At 39.2% G+C, this 25,335-nt stretch overlaps 1 protein-coding gene across 2 annotated transcripts in view; it reads right to left on the bottom strand.

Annotated features, from left to right (window-relative positions):
• Positions 1-25,335, bottom strand: part of bmper (BMP binding endothelial regulator) — a 38,086-nt gene that overhangs the window by 9,183 nt on the left and 3,568 nt on the right. The window contains exons 1-10 of one of the 2 annotated variants that reach the window (XM_067600500.1): positions 23,350-23,775; positions 19,342-19,427; positions 8,348-8,447; positions 6,212-6,294; positions 4,351-4,441; positions 3,562-3,644; positions 3,007-3,106; positions 2,176-2,285; positions 1,878-2,012; positions 1,347-1,451 (exon numbers count right to left, since the gene is read on the bottom strand). In XM_067600500.1, the coding sequence (XP_067456601.1) occupies positions 1,347-1,451; positions 1,878-2,012; positions 2,176-2,285; positions 3,007-3,106; positions 3,562-3,644; positions 4,351-4,441; positions 6,212-6,289 (702 nt within the window). In that variant the 5' untranslated portion in view covers positions 6,290-6,294; positions 8,348-8,447; positions 19,342-19,427; positions 23,350-23,775. Of the gene's footprint in view, positions 1-1,346; positions 1,452-1,877; positions 2,013-2,175; positions 2,286-3,006; positions 3,107-3,561; positions 3,645-4,350; positions 4,442-6,211; positions 6,295-8,347; positions 8,448-19,341; positions 19,428-23,349; positions 23,776-25,335 lie in introns of those variants that run through there. The other variant, XM_067600499.1, reaches the window with a different exon arrangement.

Genomic DNA, 25,335 nt, shown 5'->3' on the forward strand with positions numbered 1-25,335 from the left:
GCTGGAAGCGTGTGAACTTGGACCACGTTGACACCGGCTTTGACTGCGTGACCGCCTAACGGCCGGCGGTATGCGAGGAATCCACTCCATCACCCACCGGCCGACAGATGACCTCCGCGACAGGTGAACGCAGCACAAAAACCTTCCTCCTGCCAGCGGTTCCCAGAGCGTTTGACAGCTAATGCGTGAAGGATTGTTAATGTGCTAAAACGATACCTTTGCATTGTAACAGGGAAACCTCACCGCTGTGTCTCGGAGAGTGAAAACCTCCAATCCTGCATTTTAGCAACACACTGATCCTCTACGAGTGTTTTATTTGTCCAGAAAAGTATTTTAGGTGCTATAAACCTGACATGTATTATAAAATATATTATAAAAATCTGTCATGAGTATCAAAATGATCTGAACTGCACAAGGAAAGTGCAGGAAAGTCATTTAAAAATATATTTTTCCAAATAAACCCGTCAGCAGTCAGCCAAACATATCTGATAAAGTATTTTTATAAATATCTTTGGATGACTTCTGACAGGAGGACATTGTTAAAAATAATTTGTATATTATTTATATTATTTTATTTATATATTTATTCAGCTAAATGACTTAATTCCCAGCATAAACTGTAAATTCTCTACACTTAAAAAGATTGCAAGAAGAAGAAGGAACAAGTGACATTAGCAGTTTTAGACGAGAAAAGGAGGATATTATGATGAGGAATAACCACATAAAGTAAAGTATTATGAATCTGACATAAATTAATTATATTAATGTATTATATCTTTTAAAAACAAGTATTCAACTGACCTGAAAAGTCTTTAAATGTATTTAATTTTTTCATTAAAAAAAAGTCATCCAAGCACGTTTTTTGTAGAAATATTTATAATACAAGTTCAGAAATCTTTATAATATTCTTAAATGTATGTATATTTATGTTTAGCTAAATGACTGAATGATCAAAAACCTGTATATTCCCTACTGGAGGATATTATCATGAGGAATAACCAAGAGTTCAGTGTTTTGGTTCAGACTGATTCTCTGTTTTTCAGGTGAAATGGTTGAAATCGGGTGAATCGGTTATGGCTCGCTCTGTCGGTAAATCAGGGGAACGTCGTCATTCTGAGACGTCACGCATGTGAGGTGAAATTGATGGAGTTAGTCATGGACTGTAAAGTGTGAGTGTTGGACAGGTCGTGTCTGAGAAACAGAGAGAAGAAACCGAATCGAGTGGAGAGAGAGAGAGACTGATGTTGGCTGTTAAGTTACAGGTCGAACAACAACCGTGATGTCACGATGTAAACCCTGCAAACAGGATGTAAGCTGTTGATTGGCTGGCGGGGCCTGTCACTCACCGAGGGGCAGCTGGTGATTGGTACACACTGTTTAGGCCGGCACTCGACGCTTCCTTTAACGCAGGCACAGAGCGTGCAGTTAACGGACGACCACATGTCGCCTTCCTGCAGGAGAGAAACACAACAAGCTCAGAACACATCTGTCCATCATTCATCCATCCATCCGTCATTCATCCATCACTCATTCATCCATCACTCATTCATCCATCAATCATTCATCCATCATTCATCCATCCATCATTCATCCATCATTCATCCATCATTCATCCATACAACCATCATTTATGCATCCATCCTTCATCTATACAATCATCATCTATTCATCATTCATCCATTCATCATTCATCCATCCAACCTTCATCCATCCATCCATCCATCATTCATTCACCCAACCACCATCAATCCAGCCATCATCTGTCCAAACATCCATCCATCCCTCCAATGACATTAATTCGTCCATCTGTCCATCCATACATCATTCATTCATTCATCCTTCCATCCATCCTTCAGGTATTGTTTGTGTTCTCTCACCCTGTAGATCTTGTTCCGGACTCTGCAGTACTTCACCTCCTCCACCTTCACATAGGACAGGCACTCGTCACAGCACTGGTTACCCTGGCAACTCCCCGGCCGCGAGCACCGCTTTTTGCACACCACTGTGGAATCCTGGGAAGTAGTAGAAGAATAAGAAGAAGAAGAAGAAGAAGAAGAAGAAGAAGAAGAAGAAGAAGAAGAAGAAGAAGAAGAAGATGGTCATGGAGGGATAGTGGGTTGAATTAATAATTATGGGCTGGATCCTTAATTACTGATGGTGCGGGTGTGATGGTACCTTGCAGGTGCAGGTGGTGCAGTTGTCGTGTAAAAAGCAAGTGCCGTTCTCGTAGACCTCGCTGTGGAACAAACAGCTTCCCAAAGACAGATCGAACACCTTCCTCTGACCTGAGAGAGGAGGAAGAGGAGGAGGAGGAGGAGGAGGAAGAGGAGGAGGAGGAGGAGGAGGAGAGACACACAGAGTCAAAGATGAGAAGCAGAGGCACAAAAACTGGAAACAAAGAGTTATTTAGTGACTTTTTCAGGTTGTGATTTAACTTTTGCTATTCAACAGATAGAAATAGAAGTAGTACAAGTTAATTTATAGCCAATAGAAAGAGCTGAAGAGAGCAGGATGGATGCAGCTGTGCTTAGTAGCCAAGGAAACAATCTGCCAAGAGTCCGCAGGTTTCTCAGAAAGACGGCGATCACAGCTGGCTGACTTTTGTGTGATGTTGAACTGTTGCTGGTTCGTGTCATTTGAGCAGGGCCGGTGATATTGCTTCTGCTTTATTAGATTATAGATAGAATAGATAGAACTATTTACTAGATTAATCTCTCTGGAGATGAAAAAGCTGTAATGTTATGAGACAAAGTTATAATATTTTGAGATAAAGTGGTATTCCTACAGGAAAAAGTTATAATATTATGAGAATAAGGTTGTAATTTTAAGAATAATTAGAAAATTCTATTTTTCTCATAAAAGTGACTACTTTTCTGCTACTCTGACTTTCTTCTCATGAATTTTTCGACTTTATTATCAAAAAATCTCTGATAGTCTTTCCTTTATACTGTGTCATAAATCTCCACACAGGTGTCAGGTCAGGAGGATGATTTGTGTTTTTTTTACCGAGACATCTGGGGCAGCACTGTCCTGCAGGGGTGTGGCTGAGGTGGGCCGGGCAGGACAGGACAGGACACACCTCCCTCATGCAGAGAGTCCGTCCTCCCTGAAAAACAACAAAACAACAAATCTTTAGCACCAACAGTCAGCATGTAGTGTCTTAATAGTCAACCTCAATTTTATGATGTTGTAATGGAAATATTTCATGGAGCCAAGTCAGAGAATAATTTTAAACCAGCAAACCTCTGCGTGTGTGTGTGTGTGTATATGTGTTAACAAGCCTACAGGTCGCCTCAACAAGGTGCCAACACATTAATGCTGTAATGTGTTTATGGTCGTACCTGTAGGGTTTGTTTGTGTAGAGAGGGAGGGAGGAAGAGGAGCAAAGGGGGGGGGACTCAGAGAGGGAGGTGAGGAAAGGAGGGGAAAAAAACAAGGAAGAGGATGTTGTTCCAACCGAACGTTTGTGACTCCCAGGAGACTCCAAAACGAACTTATTTGGGAGGACAGAATGTGTTTGTGTGTTTTTATGTGTGTGTGTGTGTGTGTTTGTGTACTCACAGTGCAGGTACACTTGATGCAGGGTTTGCCTTCTGGACTGAACTCTTCCTTCTCTTTGTACAGACGACCCTCAAAGATACAACCTGCAGGAGGAGACGTTACACACTTTATCTTCTCAGCACACCCGAGGCTGTTATCCAGGGCAGGTTTAAGATGGATTAAACACGTCTGAAGCATTTTGGTTAAAAGAATGAATACATTGCTGAAAAATAAGACTTTTAAAAATAGCACTAAACCTGGTTAATAAAATGACAACATTAACAGACTAAATTCTATTTTTCAGAGGAAGTGAATGAGAAACATTTTTGTTCCTGTAGTTTCAAAAAACATTTGTATTCCAACATAATTATGTATATCAGTCAATTATATTAATTTTAGGAATGTTGCCTTAAAGGTTACATAAAGGATGTTCAATACATAAAGTCACAAACTGCTAATCAAAGGTAAGCAGTAAAATCAAGGACTTAAAACTTGAGGTGAACTATAACTTTGGTCAAATTTAAACCTTTTGTCCACTGGAGATCTTCAAGTTAAATACAAAATAAAAAATGTTGCAGGTTTTTCTCTTCAGGCACCTTCTTCCAAGGCCACCCAGACATTCAAAAATATTAAAAGCTGTATTTTATCTTCTTAAAAATCTACAAGCTTTCAAAGATTTCCTGAGACATTACAGGAACCCTGGAGCTGAATGTTAGTTCATTGTTTTCCAGGAAGTGAACATACGGAGCTTTTTAAATAAAAATACAAACATTCTCGTCGTGTTGAGCAGGTGTATGTGACTGTACTCACTGGGGCAGGTGGGGCAGCACTTCTTGGGATGGATTTTGGGGTTCTTGCAGTGGACGACACACTGCACTTCCGCTTCAGTGATGACACCTTCCTGTCGCAACCAGGAAGTAAATAATTTGTTCAGTTTGTACATTTTGAAAGCTTTTATTTCGTATGTTATTACGTTTGTCATCCTTTCTTCCTCCACGCTTTCTCCTCTTTCATTCTTGTCTTTCTTCTTTTCTTTCTGTCTGTAAAAGTTGTATTTATTGTTTTCATTATGTTTGTAATTTAAATGTAATGTAAAAATACTCCATTACAAGTAAAAGTCCTGCATGAAAAATCCTCCTACAGTAAAAGTACATAAGTATTATGAGCTTGATGTAGTTAAAGTATTGCAGTAAAAGTACATAATTATTATGAGCTTGATGTAGTTAAAGTATTGCAGTAAAAGTACATAAGTATTATGAGCTTGATGTAGTTAAAGTATTGCAGTAAAAGTACATAAGTATTATGAGCTTGATGTAGTTAAAGTATTGCAGTAAAAGTAGTGGTTTGGTCCCTCTGACTGATATATTATTATATATGACATCATTAGATTATTAATAGTGAAGCATCAGTGTTAGAGCAGCATGTTACTGTTGTAGCTGCTGGAGGTGGAGCTAGTTTACACTACTTTATATACAGTTAGCTAGTTTAGGCCACTGGTTCCCAACCTAGGGGTCGGGCCCCTCCAAAGGGTCAGCAGATAAATCTGAGGGGCCGTGAGATGATTAATGGGAGAGGAAAGAAGAAAAAACAAAGTTCTGATACACAAATCTGTTTTCAGTTTTTGGACTTTTTCTCTAATCTTTGATTTTTGCTGAAATATTGGATCATTTGAACATTTATTGAAATGAAAGTATGTGAGAAGTTTAGAGGGAAAAATCACTATTTGGTGGAGCTGTTAACAACTCATAGACATGTGAAATGTGACCCCGACTACACACTGCTTTTTGTAAGACGTCAAAAGCCAAAAAGGTTGGAAACCACTGGTTTCATCTTTAACAATGTGTTGTATTTTAAAAGCTTGTTATATTATCCATTGTGTCAAATCTTCATCTGAAAAGTAACTAAAGCTGTCAAATAAATGTAGTGGAGTAGAAAGTACAATATTTCCCTCTGAAATATAGTGGAGTGGAAATATAAAGTAGCATCAATTCGAGGACAAGTATCTTAAAACTGTATTTAAATACAGTACGTCAGTTAATGTACTTAGTTACTTTCCACCACTGCATGCCGGTGTGACTTTTGCCTTGTTAAATATTTGATGCCATCTTGCCATCTCGTATTCATTTTCAGCCTGCCTACTTCCTTCCACTCTGCCTTTCTTTTTATCCATCGTTCCTTCTTCCGTCACATCTCCTGCTTCACTGTTTCTTTCATTTCCTTTTCCTTTCTTTTCCTTCTCTTGCATCTCCCTTTCTTCCTGGGCTATTCCCTCTTTTCCCTTTTTCCTACCTTCCTTTTCTTTGTCTTTCCTTCCTTTGCTTCCTCATTTCTTTCCCTCCCTCTTTGTTTCTTCCTCTCACATTCCTGCTTCTTTTTTTCTGCCTCTTTGGTTTTATCTTTCCTCCCTACTTCCTTCCATCCTTCCTTCCTAACACCACTCATTCCTCCCTCCCTCTCTCCTCCCTGTATCTCTACCGTCCTCTCTAACAACAGCATGTTTCAGCTCTTTTCAGATCTAAGGTCAGAGGTTTCCACATGACGTCAGAGCTGAAACAACACTGTCACTTCACCTCTCATCTGCTGACAGTCAGAGCAGCCAGACAACACACACACACACACACACACACACACACACACACACACACACACACACACACACACACACACACACCTGACAGCGTCTGGTTATGCAGGGTTTGGTGGAGCTGGTCCAGGATACTGAGCTGTTATAGGAGCGTCCATCCAACATGCAACCTGAGAGAGAGAAAGACAGAGAGATGTTTAGATTCTTAATTTCAGTTTGATGATGAAATTATGTTAAAAGCAGTTCAGAAAAGAAATATTAGTCTATTTAAATTGGATTTACAGAAAACTACTTCTTGTCTTTTTTAATAACAGCCAAGTTTTCATCTTAGTTTAAGTTTCAAATCACTAAAACATTTACAAACCTTAAGGATCGTCTCCAGATATATTTTAAAACATATAAAAATACTTTTCTTAGAATAATAATTTGTGTCTGACGTGGTTTTTCACACAAAAAAAAGTTTAATTACCTCATTAAAATTCCTTAAAATTACATCTCCTCCTTCTCCCTCATTGCAAAATCCAGATTCTATGAATATGAACATTATTTTTTGGACACTAAATCTCTGCAGTCTGGCTGTTTGGATGTAACAGCTGCTCAGTAACTCCACACCCACCGACCCGTCCGCTCTGCACTAAATGAATAGCCTATTCATTTCATCCCCATTTACAGTAAGTGGTCTCAGATCAATGTTTAACTTTCCATACAATGATGTAACCCGATCGCAGTCATTGATCTGCTTTCCTCTGCTGTAAACCAAACCCTCTGTTAACCGTATCACCGCAGAGGAGGACGTACAGATATCCTGTTCATACACTCTCAGTCCTCACATCCTCTTTCCTCTGGTTCATCTGCGTTTCTCAACAATCAATAACTGACCGAAAGCTCCGAAGTGATATCATTGAAAATGCAGCTCCAGTGTGGTAGTTTGGACTCGTAAAACTTTTGTTTTTGGGTTCCTGCTGGCTCTGGTCCTCACGCTCGTTTGGTAAACGAGTATTATTTGGGACATTTTACGCCTTTATAAGAAACACACAGTAGGAGGATGACGGGAAATGAGGAGAGAGAGAGAGAGATGGAGAAACAATCACCATCCTCGGTGCAGGGGACGTGTTGGTTTATGGTCGATGATTTAAGCCCAACTTTGAAGATGGAGGAAAAGTCTCTCTCGAGTTCAAGAAGAGTCTTTAAACCCTGATTCTAAAGTTTTTGTTTTTACAGTCTAAAAAGTTTTTTTTTATGTACTTCAAGCCAAGTATAACTCAGCTCTCTCTCTCTCTCGCACGTATAAACCGCTTCATTTAGGCAGTTTTAAAGCAAATTGTACCCAATAAACTGATGCAAGTCTGGCTGTGAGTCTGTGTGTTTAACTGTGTGCAATGAGTTCATGAGAAGTGAGAAAACACACATATGACAGGAAGGATTGTTTTTTTTTCCAAAGTAAAGACACAGAGGGGTCCCTGGATTTCAGTCACAGCGCGGCTGAACCGCACAATAGAAAACTAACACGAGTCGCCGTGGCGACGAGGGGATTTCCATATCCGACTCCAGCTCGTTCCGCCTCTCCTAACGAAGTGCCGCGTCGTAAAAAAAAACGTCGAACCCGCAAAACAAAAGGACCGCACCCCTGCTGAGGTGTAGGTGTGTGTGTGTGTGTGTGTGTGTGTGTGTGTTCTTATATTTCTACATGAGAACCACATGGATTCATAAAGACCAAAAAAAACAGGAGCAGTTTTTAGTGGCTCTTCGCTTTGTTTGAGGGATTTATTGATCTACTAAGTGACACATCCAGTTGTTAAAAACAGAAAGAGGCTCATAGAAGTCACGTTAAGACGTATTTATGGAACAGCTTTAGACAGATTTATAAGGAAATCTTCAATAACATTCTTGTCCTTGTTGTATTTTTTTGGTGTGGCTCCCATGATGTGATTTTTAGATTTCATTGTTCAGTTTTTTGTTGAGTTTGTCTTTTAACATCTTGGAACCATGTTAGAAATAAGTTTAACTTCAACTTTATTTATGTAATCCATAAATAAATCATATAATATTAACTCAAACTCTATTAAAGGCAATGAGAAAACACCACAACATAGAAATATAGACATATAAGTTTTATAAAAACACATTCTACAACAAGATATGGTCTAAAAATGTTCTTTTTCACTTCCTGTTTTGTGATGTCGGTGACATTTTGCTCAGAAGATATCAGTCTGTCTTTCGTACCTTTACACCTCTCGCAGCAGGCTCCCGTCTGTTTCACCACCAGAGCACAGTCTTCAGACACCAGCGGACATTTCTCCTGTTTACAGTCTGCCTTCCCCTCCTGCAGGAGAGATGAAGAGGAGGAAGAGGAAGGGAGGGAGTCAGTGTCATATTTATACAACCTACTGTATGCTGTTGTTACACACAGATTTATACAAACAGTTTTATATACAAGAATTCAGAAAATGGTGTTCATGTTTTTTATTCTTTATTAGTTTGGTCCATAAAAGACACAATGAAACAGCATCTTTACCTGCTGGTTGTTGGGTTTAGACGTGACACAGTGAGTCACATGTAGCCTCATATAATACATCATATCATACAGACAGAAGCAGTTCGTCCATGCTACAGGACTTGTGTCAATTCAGGAAGCGAATGTGTCAAAAACGCCGTCTGTCAGCTGTTTGATTTGATAGAAGGAGTATTTTGCAAACTGTGACGGTTTATTGGAAAGATTTTATCACTAGTGTACTTTTCCATGTCTTTGCGTCGCCTCTTTAAAAAAGATGAAACCGGTGTTATTTTACCTGAATTGTATTATTATCAACAATTTCTCCGAGGAGGCTAAAACCAACAATGCGTTTATTGTACTAACAAGTATCGACCGCGTTGCCACAGCCTGTATATCTAATGTCTCACAGCTATAAAGCTCCATTGTTGTCCGATATTAAAAACACATGAAAGAGTCATTCTAGTCTATTGAGTCACATATTCTTCAATTGCAATCAACGCTGCCAGAGCCGAGAGGAATAAACTCGACTAGTTACCACAGTTTATGAAACTACGGCAGGCCAAATTAAACACACACCATTGTACGTCTGTTCATCCTCCTTCTCTCTGTTGCTCTTCCATTTTATTCCTCCAGTTGGGGGGAAGTTTTTCCTCGTCCTAACTGAAGATAAAGGGTGTGGTATGTTGTGCTAGATTGTAAAGCTCCTGGAGGCAAAATTGTGATGTGTGTTGATCACAATTAAGTAATATGTTACCCGATACAATGTTGTATGTTGTATTTAATGTTATGTAACCTACAGTATATCAGGCAATACTTAAGGGGAAATTATTAATAAGGCCTTGAATCAAACTTAGACGACAGTTTATGTTGAGTTTTCACCTGATACGTCACCTCAGAGCTATTAGACTTAATCACAGGTTTAAAGCTCTCAGCTTCAGTTTCTACATAAAAAGTGACTTCACAGTTTAGCTGTGAATTTTCACACCCACTCAACAATCCTCCCGTCACGTTCAGAAAACACTGCACTCCGCGTCTGTCATCACCACTAACTGCACCCTGGGACCGAACCAAATCTCCGCTTGTTTAATCCGCTCAACTTTCACACCCAGCTTTTATTGCTGATTTTATCCACATGCTGTGTGTGTGTGTGTGTGTGTTTCGTTTTACACACTGTGAGGGTTTATAAAGTAGAGGCTGGCAGGTCCCGTGGCCCTGTGGCACTAGCGGCAGGCGGCTCTAACGAGGACAGATCAAAGGAAGGGCCAAAATAAATCGGGGTGGTTTAATATAGCAGCGGCGCTCCAACTAAAACCCCAACCACACGGAGGACAGATGATGTCATGATAGAGGGACAGAAAGGGAAAGAGGGGATAGAGGAAGTAAAATAAGCAAGCGAGAGGGAAAAGAAGAGAAAGAGGAAAGAAAAGAGATATATAACTAAATCTTTTTTTTTCTTTTTGGACATTCAGCTGCACCCAGAAATCGACCAGAAACTTTTCCATATCGGGGTTCATGTGAACTTGAGCCAAAGTCGATATTCTGGAAAAATTTATCTGGCAATACAGTAGCGAAGTGGTAGGCTGAATGACTTTTTAAGTATTATAATGGTAGATTTGAACATCTAAAATCTATGTGAAGACGCTGCTTCAGTGGATTAGTGATTCCTCCAATCAGATTCTACACTTCTCAGCTTTACCGCCCTCTCGCCTCTGTTTTTAAATCTGTCCTAAAGAGGGGAAATATCCAGACCGAGGAGAGTTTGAGCTAAAGAATAGATCATGTAAAACAGGCGAGTAAAAGAGCTGGTGAACATGCATTTTTGAGAAACAGGTGCTACAAAAAATCCAGGCGATCAGTCAAAATCATTCTTTAGAAGAAGAAGGAAAGTTTCTAACCTTAAAGGACGTGTTTACATTTTTTCAAGTGTGTCTTAAAACAACAGTCAGGTACCCAGATGTGCATTGAAACCTGTTTTTCTTGCTGTAATCATTCCTCCTGTTCATACTGAACATTAGAAGATCCCTTCATAATGCATTTACAATGGAAGTGATGGAGGACAAAATCCACAGTCCTCCTTCTGTGCAAAAATGTATTTAAAAGTTTATCTGAAGCTAATATGAAGCTTCAGCGTCCAAATGAGTCAAATCAAGTAGATATCTTTCAACGTTACAGTCTTTTTAGTGCCAAAGTTCCTCTTTTCGTTACTATACTTCCACCGCAGCTCAACAGGGAAACACTGTCTGAGGAAACACAAAGAGGGAATTTGATGCTAAAAAGATCCGCTTGATATGATGAACTCAGACTGCTGAAGCTGAATATAAGCTGAAAATAGAAAAAACAAGCAAATTGAAGGCATCACTCTGGGCTCTAAGAAATGGTAAACTGCATTTTCTCTGCAACGATCAATCGATGAAAAAATCAGCAGATTAATCGATAATGAAAATAACTGTTAGTTGCAACAAAAAAGCTGAAATAGACGTTTCAAAGTTTTTGGTGCAATTTGGTCGAAAAAATCTCCAAGGTCATGTCTCTCTCTCTCTCTCTCTCTCTCTCTGTTATCCATTAGCACAAAGTGGTGTTAGTACATGTGACCCTCACCCTCCTTGTCTCGGGGGTCAGAGGTCACAACGGGTCACCACGCCTTATAAACACTCGACATACCACCGCGGCACCGAGGCTGGTCGACTGGACGGCTGTCTGTCGCTGAGGGTGACGACCCCCCCCCCACCCACCCACCCCCCCGACACACACACACACACACACACACACACACACAGTGGGATAAAGCGTTGGTATGCTAGTAAGTGTGTGTGTGCGTGTCAGAGAAAGAGAAAGTGTGTGTTTACATGCCGCCGTATGGAGTTTTCTGCTCTAACTTCGTTAAACTAAATACATTTGTACACTTGACAAGTCGTCTTATAACCTCTTAACTCCAGGGTTTCTTTTTAGGTATTTTACTTAAACATTTTTTTTTTTTTGGGGGGGGGGGGGGTGTTTCCCCTGATGATGACAACATCTACGCATGAAGACTCATGATTTCAGTGACGTAAAAAAGTCCAACAGTTGAATCTCCGAACGTCACACGAGACACGAGGTTTCAGAGTGAAGGCTTGAAACACAAAGAGTTTAAAACATAATCGGATTCACTTCAATTCAATCATTTACTAACTTAATTACTGAAGGTCAACTACAATAGTTTCATTATTTAAAAAAAAGACATAAATGTAACTGCTCAGCCTCTTTTTTCTGTTTCGTCTTTTTTGTTTCTTTTTTTTTTTTTTTGCATGAATAATGTTTGAAATTTAAATGACTAAAGTAGAGATAATAAAAGCCATCATGTGACTTTGCTTCACTTGGTTTAAATAAGCAGAGACCAGAGATAAATCTTATTTGAGCTGTAAAATGTTTCCAGATCCGGAAAGAAGAAAACACCTCTTAAATCTTTCCAAGTTTACTGTGAAGGACAATAATAAAAACTTCCACAAATTGAAAAACTGTTTCATCACAACCACAAGCAGACAGAATATTTAATTGTTATCATATTTATGGGGGGAAAAAACCCCAAAAATAATAGTTTTATTGATCAATTTTGAGACCAAACTGATCATTAACAGACTGAGAGAATCTATAATGACAGTTTTTAACATTTTATCAAACATCTGATGATTTTTTCTTTCTTTAAAATTGATTAAAGGTCGTCGTTTGTGTGACAGTTGTGCTGCTCTGCCACTAGGAGGCGACAGTGTTCATTATTTCTCCTCATCCGTTTTTTTTTTCTTCCTCACTCTTCCTCCTCATCACTCATCTTCTGCTCCTCTCTTCTTTTTCTCCTCATCCATCACTCTCTCTTCCTCTTTTTCCAGCCATTTTTCTTCTTCTGTAGCTTTTTTTTTTCTTTCCAATTTCAATTTACTGGCTGAAATACCACTTCGTCTTACTCTCTCACTATCATTCTTTCATTTTACACTTATAATTAACATATTTTTCTCCTCTGTTTTTGAGTTCTTTCATCAAAACTCAAAGCCTCTCCTCCCCCTCCTCCTCTTCTCTTTCTCTGTCATGGTGAAGGACAGAGAGATCAGTCAGGGTCTGTCATCACAGGAGAGGAGCTCTCAACTTAAAGGCCTACTTAAGCCCTTGGACTCAACCCCCCCCAAACCATGCCACTGTGACCTTTCACCTTTCACCCTTCCTCCAAAACAAACAGGTCATGACCCCCCGACAGAGAGCAGGAGCCACAGTAGCTTAGGGACGAGACGGGTGGAGAGAGAGAGAGACGCAGATGGGAACCAGTTTCCCAAAAATGTTGGGAGAGGAGAGCTCAACGTCTGCGTACGTTTACTCTAAAGCAAAGTTGTTACGTCGCCCCCTGCTGGTCGGAGTAGAAAATCAAGTAAAAAATGAGTCTAAAAAGTACGTCAGCCTCTAAAAGTCAAGTTTTAAGGTTGTTAAAGGAAATTGATTTTTTGTGAAACATGAGTGTTAAATGTGACGCCTCATTAAATGTTTTTTTGATTGATATTTGCCGTGTTATGTAATAAAAATACCATAAAACAGGAGAGAATGGGGCTGTGTTGGTTATCAGGTAAACCTCTCTCGCCTCTCCTCTATTGATCAGCTTCTGTTTAAGGTGAGACACTGACAGGAAACGACCTTTTACCTTTTTATCTCAGATCGATCGCAGCTACCGAGTGTGAAACTCTTCGTCCACGACTTCTACATGTGGAATGTTTGTTTGATCGATTATATCAGGCTGCTGTGACCTCTGACCTCAGAGCTTGTAAAGTTTAGGGATGAAGGAAACGGAGGCTTGTTGTGCTGTTAAACTCGTGTTACGTCCCAGCAGGAAGAGAGCGGCAGATTACATGTATGTTTATGAGTGAAACGTGTGTTTAAAACAACTCAAAGGACGAGTATTTAACCACAGATGACTGCGTTATACTCATCTTTATTTTATCTGATTGTAATATTAACCCTCTTTGGGAAATAAAGTAAGTTGACAAGTTTGTCGTCTTTTCAGATTCCTGCATCTCTTTGTTTTCCTGCTGATCGGACTTGGTTTTTAAAAACAGGTTCCCCAATTCTTCACAACTTTTTATTGAAATTATTTCCAGAATAGTTTTGCATCAACATGTCTTTCATATTTGTCATCTTGACAATGGTTAGAGTTAAATGTCTGTGTGATTTAACTTCTCTTGTCTATGACCCATCAGGGACGTGTGGTCCAATAAGAACTGCAAATTCCAATTGTACATATTGTACATATTTTAATGAAAGATTGTTTTTGTTATTGTTGTTTTATGTGTGTGTATAAATTTCAGTTGTTGTTCTCACATAAATCATACATAATTACGGAAATGTTCGATAACTAATTAAAAAGTGTTGCCTACAGTCTTTGTCTGTGTGCCAAAGGGTGTACTTTTATCCACCCGGCGGCGGTATGTGTGTAATATACTCAGCTTTTCCTGATGGGCCCCTGATTAGTTGACACGCAAGCCAAAAATAACTGGATCTTTTACGCCTAAGAGATGTTGCCAGATTGGGCGATTTTCCGCCCAATTGCTGCTTCCTTATTAGATAACATTTACCCCCCGAAGGCAGGCAAAAATTACACGGATGATTGTGGTGCTGTGATGATAATAGTAAAGTGAAAGCAGTTGTTAAATGGCCACCAAAAGATACCTTTTTAATCTATTAGAAACTGCTAGCCTAGCCGCTAGCCACCAGCAGCTGGCTCCCTGCTACATGGTACGGTGCCTGCTCACGGCCAAAATACACAGAGCTCATGTTTTTTATCAGCGTGTACAGCGAAGAAGTGCAGGGTCTCATTTTATTGTTCTGACTCTCATTTTATTTTGTCAAAGTTATGTTTGTCTGCTTGTCTGGTGAGTTCATGAAGTACTATAAACTGGAAAATCTATTTTCCTGCTGACAAGTAATTATTATATCTGTTTAATACAAGAAGCAATTTGCAGTATCTTGTTTTTAAAAAATATGTTTTCTTAATATTGGTGTCTTGAGTTTGATTATCTGATAGAACAGCTTGTTTTTCCCATCAGCACATGAACCTTCAAAGTCTCCTCTGATTGGTTCGCTTACACTGTCATCAGCAGGTTATGTGTTTATCAACATCATAACTTTTTACTTGCTTGTAATGTCGCTGCTTTATCTCTTGTTTGTGTTGCGGAGGAAAATTTTTGAAAATTATGTTCAAAGTTCTGCACTGATGCAATGATTGAGTGTTAAATCTCAGGTGGAGTCATCACTCACCTGCAGTATGAAGACTGTCGGGGAAGTATGGATTGTTGCTAAACATTTTCTTTTTATCAGCAAACTTTTAGTTTGAGCAGAACAAGCTGAACTATCACTCTTGTTCCCACATGATGCTGAGAATAACAATAAAATAGTAAAAACGTTGCTATTTTTGTCTTCGAAGCAGGTGAGTTGAAAAATCTGAACAACGACGAGTGACGGAGTGAAAAACTGAGCCGATCTGAGGGTGAGTGAGGGGAGGAAGAGCCGATGAGAGAGTGGAAAAAGACACGGAGATGCACAGACAGATAGACGAGGATGATGAAGGGGCATGACGGAGATGGACAGACTCCTTCCAAGATAACAGATCGTCATGGCGACCAGTCAGTCTGTCAGCCACATCCACTCCTGGCCCCATTACAGCGCTTGGCCTCACCCAGACACACACAATGGCTCCACTGTGTGTGTGTGTGTGTGTGTGTGTGTGTGTGTGTGTGTGTGTTTGTGTGTGTGTGTGTGTGTGTGTGTGTGTGTGTGTGTGTGTGTGAGTCTTCCAGCCCTTCCAGCCATTAGCAGGTACTCTGGACCAACTGGAGAGCCAACCACCCCCCGCCCTCTGTATGAGTGACAGTGGAGCCCTGATGGCTCCCCAAACCCATAAAGACAGTCGGAGACATGGGACTCTCGACATGAGTCCGTCTTTTGAGGGGTGACAGAAGTAAAAATGTAGGACAGAGAAATATTTTCAGTTTTTACTGATTATCACTGAGAAATTCCCATTTTTACGCAAAAAGACTGGTTTAACCTGATGTTAACCTGGATGTTATGTTACCAAGCATCAAAAAGTTTCATTCCACAGCACAAGGAAACTGTTCACCAGAGTTTAGATTAAACAGGATCCTCCAATAGTGACGACAGCTCAGAATACATTTCTACTTACATAAAGTGAAGAGAAAATGAACAGAAAAAAAAAGCTAATTCTGCCCATGATGCTGCAAATCAGCCAGCATTTGTAAATGCAAAGTTATAATGATAATAACAATAATAATATTATCATCAAATGATGCTTCTTGTGCAAATTAGTTCTTTAAAGTTTCATTTTCATTTAGATTTCTGCATTATTGATCAGATTTTCCCCTGTTTGAAGACAGTTATTGTGAGAAATAGGGTTATGGTCAGGATTAGGGGCGTTTCTCATACTTCAACAAATAAATTACTTTTAATTAATTTTCTGAAGTGCTGATTTAAATCTTGCTTTGCACCTCATTGCTACAATGAAGCCTCTAAACATCTCTGGATTTAGTGTTCTTTAAAAGAAGAAGAAAGAATATTTAAACTCAAAATTTTAAGAGACAAATGTGCTGACCAATCAGAGCTATTATCTAACTGATATGAGTTTGTCCTGCGAAGCACAAAAAAAAAGAAGAAAAAAAGCCATGCATCTGGGGTTAAAAATGTTTTCCGGAGATAAACAGGAGCCAAATTCAATAAAGATTTTACCCTGAATGTATGTAAGTTTATGAATGTGAGTATGCAGGGTGGAGGTGGTGTGTGTGTGTATGTGTGTGTGTGTGTGTGTTTGTGTGTGTGTGTGTGTGTGTGTGTGTGTGTGTAGTGGGGGTTAAAGTAGAGATGAAAGGCTGGCCATTGCCTGCTGATGACTGATAGCATTCAGCAGGGCTTTGGCTGATGTCTGCCTGATAACACAGAGGACGGATCAGTCAGCCTGCAGGCCGAGGGGAGCCTTAGAGCAGCCAATCAGGAGCCAAAGGAACCTTTCAATCAGGAGCTATGGTTCAGATATAGAAAGTTCAAAAGTACTTGTCATGAACACCAGATGTATATGTTTTATGTAAGGTTAGAGGACAAAGAGCCCCATTATAAGAAAATAATGGACGAGGAGGAAGCAAATAACGGCCGTGATATTCCTTCACCAGTTCCATTATTTTCTTATATGCATTTTAGCTCATATATCAACAAGTGAATATTGGATGATTCTACAAAATCCTGGATGACATTCAATGAAAACACTTTTTTTTTTACATGAAAAAGTTTTTAACATTCTTGTTTTCTGCAATAAGTGCCCATGAAAACTATGACATGGTTAATGCAGGTCTGTTAGACGTACTACACACCCATCTGACCCGACCTCCGCACCCTTATTTCCCACTTCACTACATAAAAGGGACACTAATTCCTGCATTAGCACTGGACGTAAATGGTGAGGTGCAGAATCGTCCAACGGCCGATGCCAGAATCGGGAGGCTGCATCCTGTGATCTTTGTAACTTTCCGAAACAAACAATACGACAATTATGCCAACTCCTCTCAGCGATTGGCCAGGCGTTTAGAGGTGAGGAAGTAGGCACCGTTTCACTCTTGATGTCTGTTTTCTCTTTTTTCAGGTTTCACACATTCACGTCCGTCACTTTTTATGTGAACAACCAAGTGCAACACTGTGAATGTCTCTGAGGACAGACTGTACAAAATGTGTGTTGTTATCCCCATTTGTACACTTCATCCTGACAAGGCAACAAAGGCACACAACTGACACAGAAATCCTTTAAAGAGAGACCGGGGAGGCACTCTCAACATGTCATACAACCAATAGTTTGTTTCAAGCATACTGAACCTTTGAAGTAACATTTTGGGAAGTACGTTTATTCACTTTCTTGCTGAGAGTGACATGAGAAGATTGATATCACTTTCATATCAGCCAAAGGGGTCTCCACTGGCCGCCTGGCAATCTTACAGTGACAACAAGACTCCAGGAAGTCAATGCATCCCGCCAAGAAAAGGTCCGGCTAAAACCACAACATGCTGCTTTAAACGCTAAGATCTTTGTATGGATTAACCAAACTAGATATAATGTAATAACACACACACACACACATAAGCCCCTTTTATGCAGTGATCCTGCAATATTGCTGTAAAGAAGACCCATCATTATGCCGGCTTTGCTTTTTTACATTGAACCAAACAAAGTTGGCATAATGCCGTACCCATGTGTGATTTTAGATAGCACGCCGGCGTTCCAGAATCAGAAGTGTGAAGTTTAACACAACAGCATCACCATGTTGGCATTCCCTTTTACGCAGATGTCGATCCAGAAATGTGACTGCCTCCACTGCCTGCTTAATGGCGGAACAGCAATGTGCCACCATTCTGTGTTTGTACCTTTTATATAGAATGGCGAGGCAGAATAACGGTGCAACATTCCCACTTTGAACAGGCTGTGTAAAAGGGAACATGCAGCCCTCAAGTTCACACCCGTGTGCTTCCTGGAGTGTAAACTCTGGTCATGTGACGCCTTCTTTTAAAAACCTCTCTTTCACCAATGTCGAGGCAGTGACACGGAAAAGCCTTGTTGGTCCATTCTCATCCCCTAAAACAAAGACCTCCACAGCTGTAAGGGGGGGGAGGGAGGGGGGTCAGGGGTCAAAGAGCACATGTTCCAGGAAAGAGTCGTCCCCTAACGTTTTGTAGACTGGATTTAACAGCCGGGCCGAGCCAAGACAGCATGACGACAGGCATGTCTGTTAAAACAAACAATCCTCACTTCATGTTTCACTGCAAGTTTGTTGTAAATCCTCAGAAAACAGTAAAGAGTTGGCGTTACAAAGTGCTTTCCTGAACTTGCAAATCACTTACCATCCTGACTTCATGTGCCACTTAATGTTTTCTGCATGCATCTAAAAAAAATCCAAAATTGCGGAAAGGATTTATGTTTATTAAGAATTACTATTTGTATGAAAAATTGTGAGTTTTGCTAGTAATTCTTGAGGAATTGATTTATAATTTTGTGTGTTGGCTTTAATGTCCTGTTTAAAGGATGCCAATTTTGTTTCTCTTCTGTATATATGTGACTGTTAATCCTATGAGATGAGCTGGTTTGGTTGTTGTGTTTATGTGGTTACAGTGTATATGTATGACTGTATGTGTGGTGGGAACCAGGAAGAATAGCCAGTGCTTATGCTGGTGCTAATGGGGTTGTATCGTATTGACACTTGATATTGAAGCACAATGTCTACTTAATGTTTTGCTGAAAAACTTTTTGTAAATACATTAACAAAACTGCTCACAGAAGTGATTTAATGCCAAAATTTTGCCTTCAATCAAGCGATCCACACCTCTCATCTCACCAGACATTCCTGTGTTTTTTTTCCACAAAACCCGCAAAAAACTTGCATTACAAAGTCCTGTCCTAGTCTTACAAATCTTTCACAACCTACCGATAAGAAACATCACACAAAGCTCAATAATCAGCTTTACAAATATCACTATCAGTGCTTAAAGAGGTCATTTTATCCTATCAACCTGAGGCAGCATATTACACGTCAAGGTGCTGAGAACAAACAGGGCGGGCGGTGAGTCAATTCAACTTGGCCGATAACTTAACATCACGAGACAAACGCCTGACTCTGCAACATATTTGAAGGAGAGGTGAAGAAAGAGAAGGTAGTCGTTCTTACCAGACAGACGCAGGTGATGCAGGGGTTGTCGGTGATGTTGGGGATGTGGAGGACCTCTCCTTCATTCTCACAGCTGGCCTCTGTGCCTGTGAAGGGCCGAAGGAAGGTGACAAAGGTAAGACGAAGGCTGAAAAACGGGTCTGGACTTTTGACTTTGCACTCCTGACCTATAAACACCCGTCAGGATCACATGACATCATACAGGCTCGCGTTGAATAAACTAAAGTGACTCATGAGAACGGGATCCGCCAAGGTTACTTAACTTCTCGTTTATTTGTTTTGTATTAACCCCATTTAGAAGCAACTGAATAGGAACTGTGTGTGTGTATCACCCATCGTTCAACTATTACATTCAACATGAAAAATGAAAAAATGGGAGAGCAATTCCTTTTCATAGGCACCATAAATGGAGATTGGGTGTGTTTTCCTACTTCTTTCTTTGTGAAGTCATCTTATTTTATGATTTAGATAAATAAAACTAACCTGACACGCCAGATGGTTTGTTACACAAACTGGAAACTGTTCGGAAAAGAGCAGGCACTTTCAAAAAAATACTTGGCAGGTGATTGGATGAAACATCTGTCCATCATTGTCTATCACTGTCTAGATTCATGAGATTGCACAAGAATCCTAATAGGATTCTTGCTATTAGGATAATGCTGATTGGTCTGAACCACCGGTGGTTTGGACACAAGCGCATAACTTGAAGTTTGACATGATTGATGGATTCTTGCATGATCTTGTGAACCCAGCTGCATCGCAAGGTAAAAGTAAAACCAAAACCAGAGAATAACACTTAGTGGTACTCCTCCTTTTCTATTTTGTCGATCTCTGTGGTTTGTGGGCACTCACACTGCAAAAAAACGATCATACATATTGCCGAGTGGTCAAGTACATTATTCAACAAAAATTTCAGATTTTCTTGGGCATTACACACATTGTATTAATGTAATTGTATTTTTTAAGGAAGAGTTTAGATAGTTGTTTTGTATGCTTTAGATTGTTGTATAGAATAACTGTTTGATTTGTCTAATATGTACTGCAGCTTCATAAACAACTTGGTGTCAGTATAACGCTCTTATTTTCCTAAAGCTAATTGAATCTTTGATTATAGATGAGTTAAGTAATCTAGCTTTTCATAAAACATCAATTTTTATTCTATATGTAACACCCAATATCTGTTCATTCAATCTGTTTTTCTTTCCCAAAATAACATTTTGGCAAACATCCCTCAAATTTGGTTAATAAGAGTTGCAATAAAGACTTATACAAGCTCAAATTCAGTTTTTAGTTATGAGATATGTTACAGCAGAACAATATACTTGTCTAAGGTGACCAATTATTAATAATGCTAAAAAGTAAAAACATCTAAAAAACAAACAATCTTAAGGTCACATATACATAAAATGCAGCCTACAAACCAGCATTGCTTTATATTATCGCAAAAAATTAGCTGGTATATCTGTAAAAAGCCAATAACAGCCGATAACCTGTTGATATATCTGTCAGATCATGCTGGCTTTAAACGCACCCTGAAAATTCTGCTTCTGTTCAGGTAAAAGCAGTGACATTTAAACTGAGGTCTTAAACACGTGAGTCAGTCAGTTTGTTACGAGTGCAAATGTAATCCGAACCAACTACCGGAAACGACCTCAAACACAAGGGTTTATGGGTAGAAGGAGACAGATGTCAACATCTCAGCAGAGCGAGCAGTTTCTCAGGCTCGGAGAAAAAAACGAACTCCAGAATGATGCTCAGCTGTTTGTTCATGTGTCAGATTTGTTTTGACTCTCTTAAAATGAAAACTTCCTTCCCAGTAGGAACCTATTGTCATGAACCGGGGTCAACTGGAAGTGAAGGTAAATCCCCACCCCTGACCGCTCTGTATCAAACTACTTCCTGTTTCTAGTCAAGTCTCCTTCAACTGATCCTATCTCTCTGGGGAAAATAATTATTACTATTCGCACACAAAGCACCTCAAGAATTGGTTCTGACATTATGAAATTTCATGAAACACACGTAATTTTTATGAATTGAGAACGTTTCCTCTTCATCTTGTATTTCCATCCAGATTTGCTTGTTTTTCTATCCCAAAATGTTTATTTTCATCTGTCTAAAACCCTAATTCGTCCATTTTCCGCTCCATTTCATCTACTGCTATGATGCAGTTTCTCCATCTCGTTCCAAAAGCTATAAAACTTCTTACACCACAAGCACGAAGAAGAACGAGAAGCACGAAACACCCCGACACTCCAACACATTATGTAAACATAAAATGAAAGACTAAGACATTTTTTGTTTTGTTATCAGTAAACTGTGGCCTCTGACCATCTGAACTCGCTTACTGTTTGGTTTGTTGTAATGTTGATGACTCAGGAATTAATGGGCATGCCTGTCAAGCTATTCATACATCCATGACTTCTAACTATATTGAAGCAAAGTGTAAATAAAACCACACTGATTAAACGGTGTGTTTATGTTCTCTAACATAAGTTTCAGTTGTTAGCATGTCCAGCGAACTAGCTTACCACCTTGGCGCCTACAGTTAGTTACTTAAGTAAAGGTATCAATAAAGCAATGTTAAAATACTCCATTACAAGTAAAAGTCCTGCATAAAAAATCCTACTGAGGTAAAAGTACATAAGTATTAGCAGCAAAATGTAGTTGAAGAAGTGCAGTAAAAGTAGTGGTTTGGTCCCTCTGACTGATATATTATTATATATGACATCATTAGATTATTAATACTGAAGCATCAGTGTTAGAGCAGCATGTTACTGTTGTAGCTGCTGGAGGTGGAGCTAGTTTCAACTACTTTATATACAGTTAGCTATTCTCCCGATACAAGAAAATCAGAGATTTCCCCACCTACTGATTGCAAAGTAGTTGCATTTACAACAAGCAAATCCGCTGTGTTGTATTTCTCCTTTGCGTGGAAGCTGGTCCTAGATCCTATCAAGCTAACGTTAGCAGCTCTGTCCTGCTCCATATATTTGGTGAATGAACAAAATAGCAGTTAGTCTTCATTATAAAAGCTTTTTCTATTGTAACGTTAAATGTGCAGTGTGTAGGATTTAATGGCATCTAGTGGTGAGGCTGCAGATTGCAACCAACTGAATACCCCTCTTCTCCCCTTCCAAGTGTGTAGGAGAACCTACGATGGCTGCAAAACTCACGGAAAACGTGAAAAGCCCTCTCTAGATCAAGTGTTTGTTGCGTCCGTTCTGGGCTACTGTAGAAACATGGCGGTGCAACATAGCGGGCTCTGTGGAGGAGGACTTGCTCCCTATGTAGATATAAAGGGGTCATTCTAAGGTATTGAAAACATAACAATTCTTGTTTTTAGGTGATTAAACACTAATTAAAACATACGTATGAATCTTATATTCCATTTCTGCGAAGTCCGTTCTGCTAGATGCCACTAAATTCTACACACTAAGAGTGAAAACATGGACAAGTAAGCTAAGCAGCCCTTAGCTAACAGGGTTATGTTTGAACAAAATAATAGTCTGATTTACATTTCTTCCTTTTAACACTTATAATAACTAACACTACTCAACATTACAACGTGTTAGCTTTTATTTAAGACCCACTTACACAATTCCTGTTTTAAAACAAGTCAGCTGGAAACATCAAAAAGCTTTAAACCAACTAAGGGAGTTGACGTTAGCTTAATTAGCGAGCTAGCTAAAGCTTGCCTCAATTCATTTCAACTGGTAAGACTGATAGTTTAAAAGGCTGCTTTTTTAAGTTTAATGTATTTTATTGGTTTTATTACATTTTTATCTTTTTTGTGTGAATTAGTCTCTGATTATTGTTACTGCTTACATTTGCTCTGCCTTATTATCAGCTTTCATTGCATGAACCCGTACCAAAGAAGCTAAACATATAAAGTTTGATCGATTGATTGCAGTATCCAACATAACCATAATAATGGTCCGACGGCCTTTTAAACACTTCGTCTTTCCCGCCCTAGCATCATTCATCCATCATACTCATTGTCGTACTTACCGGTACTTGAAAAAAATTGTCCATGAAAGAAACATTAAAGGTTACGAGAAGGAAGAGGAGCTTAGAGTGAACACGACATTACGTTCTTTCTCTCACTGTTCTATCTTAACGAGTATATTTCTGCAGATTTCTCAGCATTGTCTCAGTTCTGGAGTTTATTATCAAGGTCGCCTATACTCGCTGAATGTTATTATCATAAATTTTGTTCTTTATGTGCTCCATACTCTCTGGCTTTACTCAAAAGATGGAGAAACCTACATTTATACACCATTCATTTACTGATATGTGCCCACTTTTATAATTACCATATTTGTGTAATATATCAACATTACATAATCAATAACTAAAGGAAACCAACCAAATCTAAAGGAAAATTCTCGCTGTTGTGTGTATTATGTATACAATGAATAAATCACCAAAATTATTGAAAAAAAAGAAAGTTATTTTCATTTTTTTGGCTGTTGGACCAGTGAAAATATACAAGGGACCAATAAAACTCTGATCTGCTGGCCAAGTGGGCCAATGGGGAAAAATGTTCTGTTGGACTCTGGATTGATTTTGTTTACCACAGCGTGAAGTCAGGAAGCAGTGGAGCGATAAATCAGCTACCGTTATCTCTGTAAACTGCATATGTGCTGTGTGAGAATGGAAAGCGTAGCATAGTAACATCAGCTGATGTCTATTTGAAGCGCCGAAAGTCCGACTGTCACCTACTTAAAAGATCTTAACAAAGTTTGTATCAGAGCTTTATGGAACTAGACTAAACTTAGACTCTACTTTACAACAATAGATCCTTGTAGCAGCGAGTCTGTGTTTGTCTCTCTGGGCTCAGCTGAAAAAAACAAAAAAAAAACAGCTTGTGGATTCGGGCAGAGCAGACAAACTCCGCCGACTCCACCACCATCACTGTAAAATTTACAACCTTCGAGCGTAATTAAACTGGCAGGGCTGTAAGTGGTGGTGGTGGGGGGGGGTGAGGGTGGGGAAGGAGAGTGTAGGAGGTGGGGTGAGGTCTCTGAGGCCTCATCTTCAGTCTGACAAAATACCTAATTTACTGTTATGGTCCTGGTTTTAGTTTAGTTCAGTTTCTAAACATGTTCTTGTCATTTTATTTCTTATCTACATCACCGTTGTTTCTTTTTGTTTTTGTTATCTATCTATCTATCTATCTAAAAAGAACACAGAAATCCTGAAACTATTACGAGCTGAAAGTTAAAAGCAGTTAAAGGCGATGATGATGCAGATGAAGTCGTGGAGTTCAAGGACAACAGCAAACATGTGACCTCTGTTTAGTTAGAGGTCAGTGTCTGTTGGCATTTTCTGACTTAAGTTAGAACATTTTTAACCCTGAAACATTTTAAGATTCTGTTGGATGATGTTTTATATCATGAATGCTCCTGTTTTTCTTAATGTGTCTGTTTTATCCCTGTGTAATTGTATTTATATTACTGAGATCATTGGTTTTACACTTTTGTTACACTATCTATCTATCTTTATCTTTATCTATGTGAGAGTTCACCGGGTTTGGCTCTGATCGGACTGATACGTGAGACACCTGAGGCACTGTGGATTTCTAAATTGGGCACTTTAAACCCGAGCAGGTTAAATGAGGGATTAGAATCCATTGAATCCATTTTTCCGTTCTTCAAAGAAGAAGAAGGTCAGTTTGCATGATTTTCAAAGGTTTCATCAACAGTACTTGTCAACCTGAAAACCACTTCTGCAAATAACAACAATTAGACATTTAGTTAAAAGACAGGAATGTTTAGAAATGTGGTTATTCATAAATATTAATAGATGGAAGATATTTGAGCAGCATGTGTGTTTTTGAAAAATATTTTTGTAAAAATTAGAGTTGAAAGTGTTGATTTGCAGCTTTTTAGTGACAAATGGAGATTAGAAGAGAAAGAAAATGAGATTATTTTGGAAAAGTTGGTTGTAACATTTATATTTGTCTCCAATTTGTAGAAATCTATTTCAAAAAGA

Source organism: Thunnus thynnus, chromosome 10 (assembly GCF_963924715.1).
Source record: "Thunnus thynnus chromosome 10, fThuThy2.1, whole genome shotgun sequence".
Classification (NCBI taxonomy): Eukaryota; Metazoa; Chordata; class Actinopteri; order Scombriformes; family Scombridae; genus Thunnus; species Thunnus thynnus.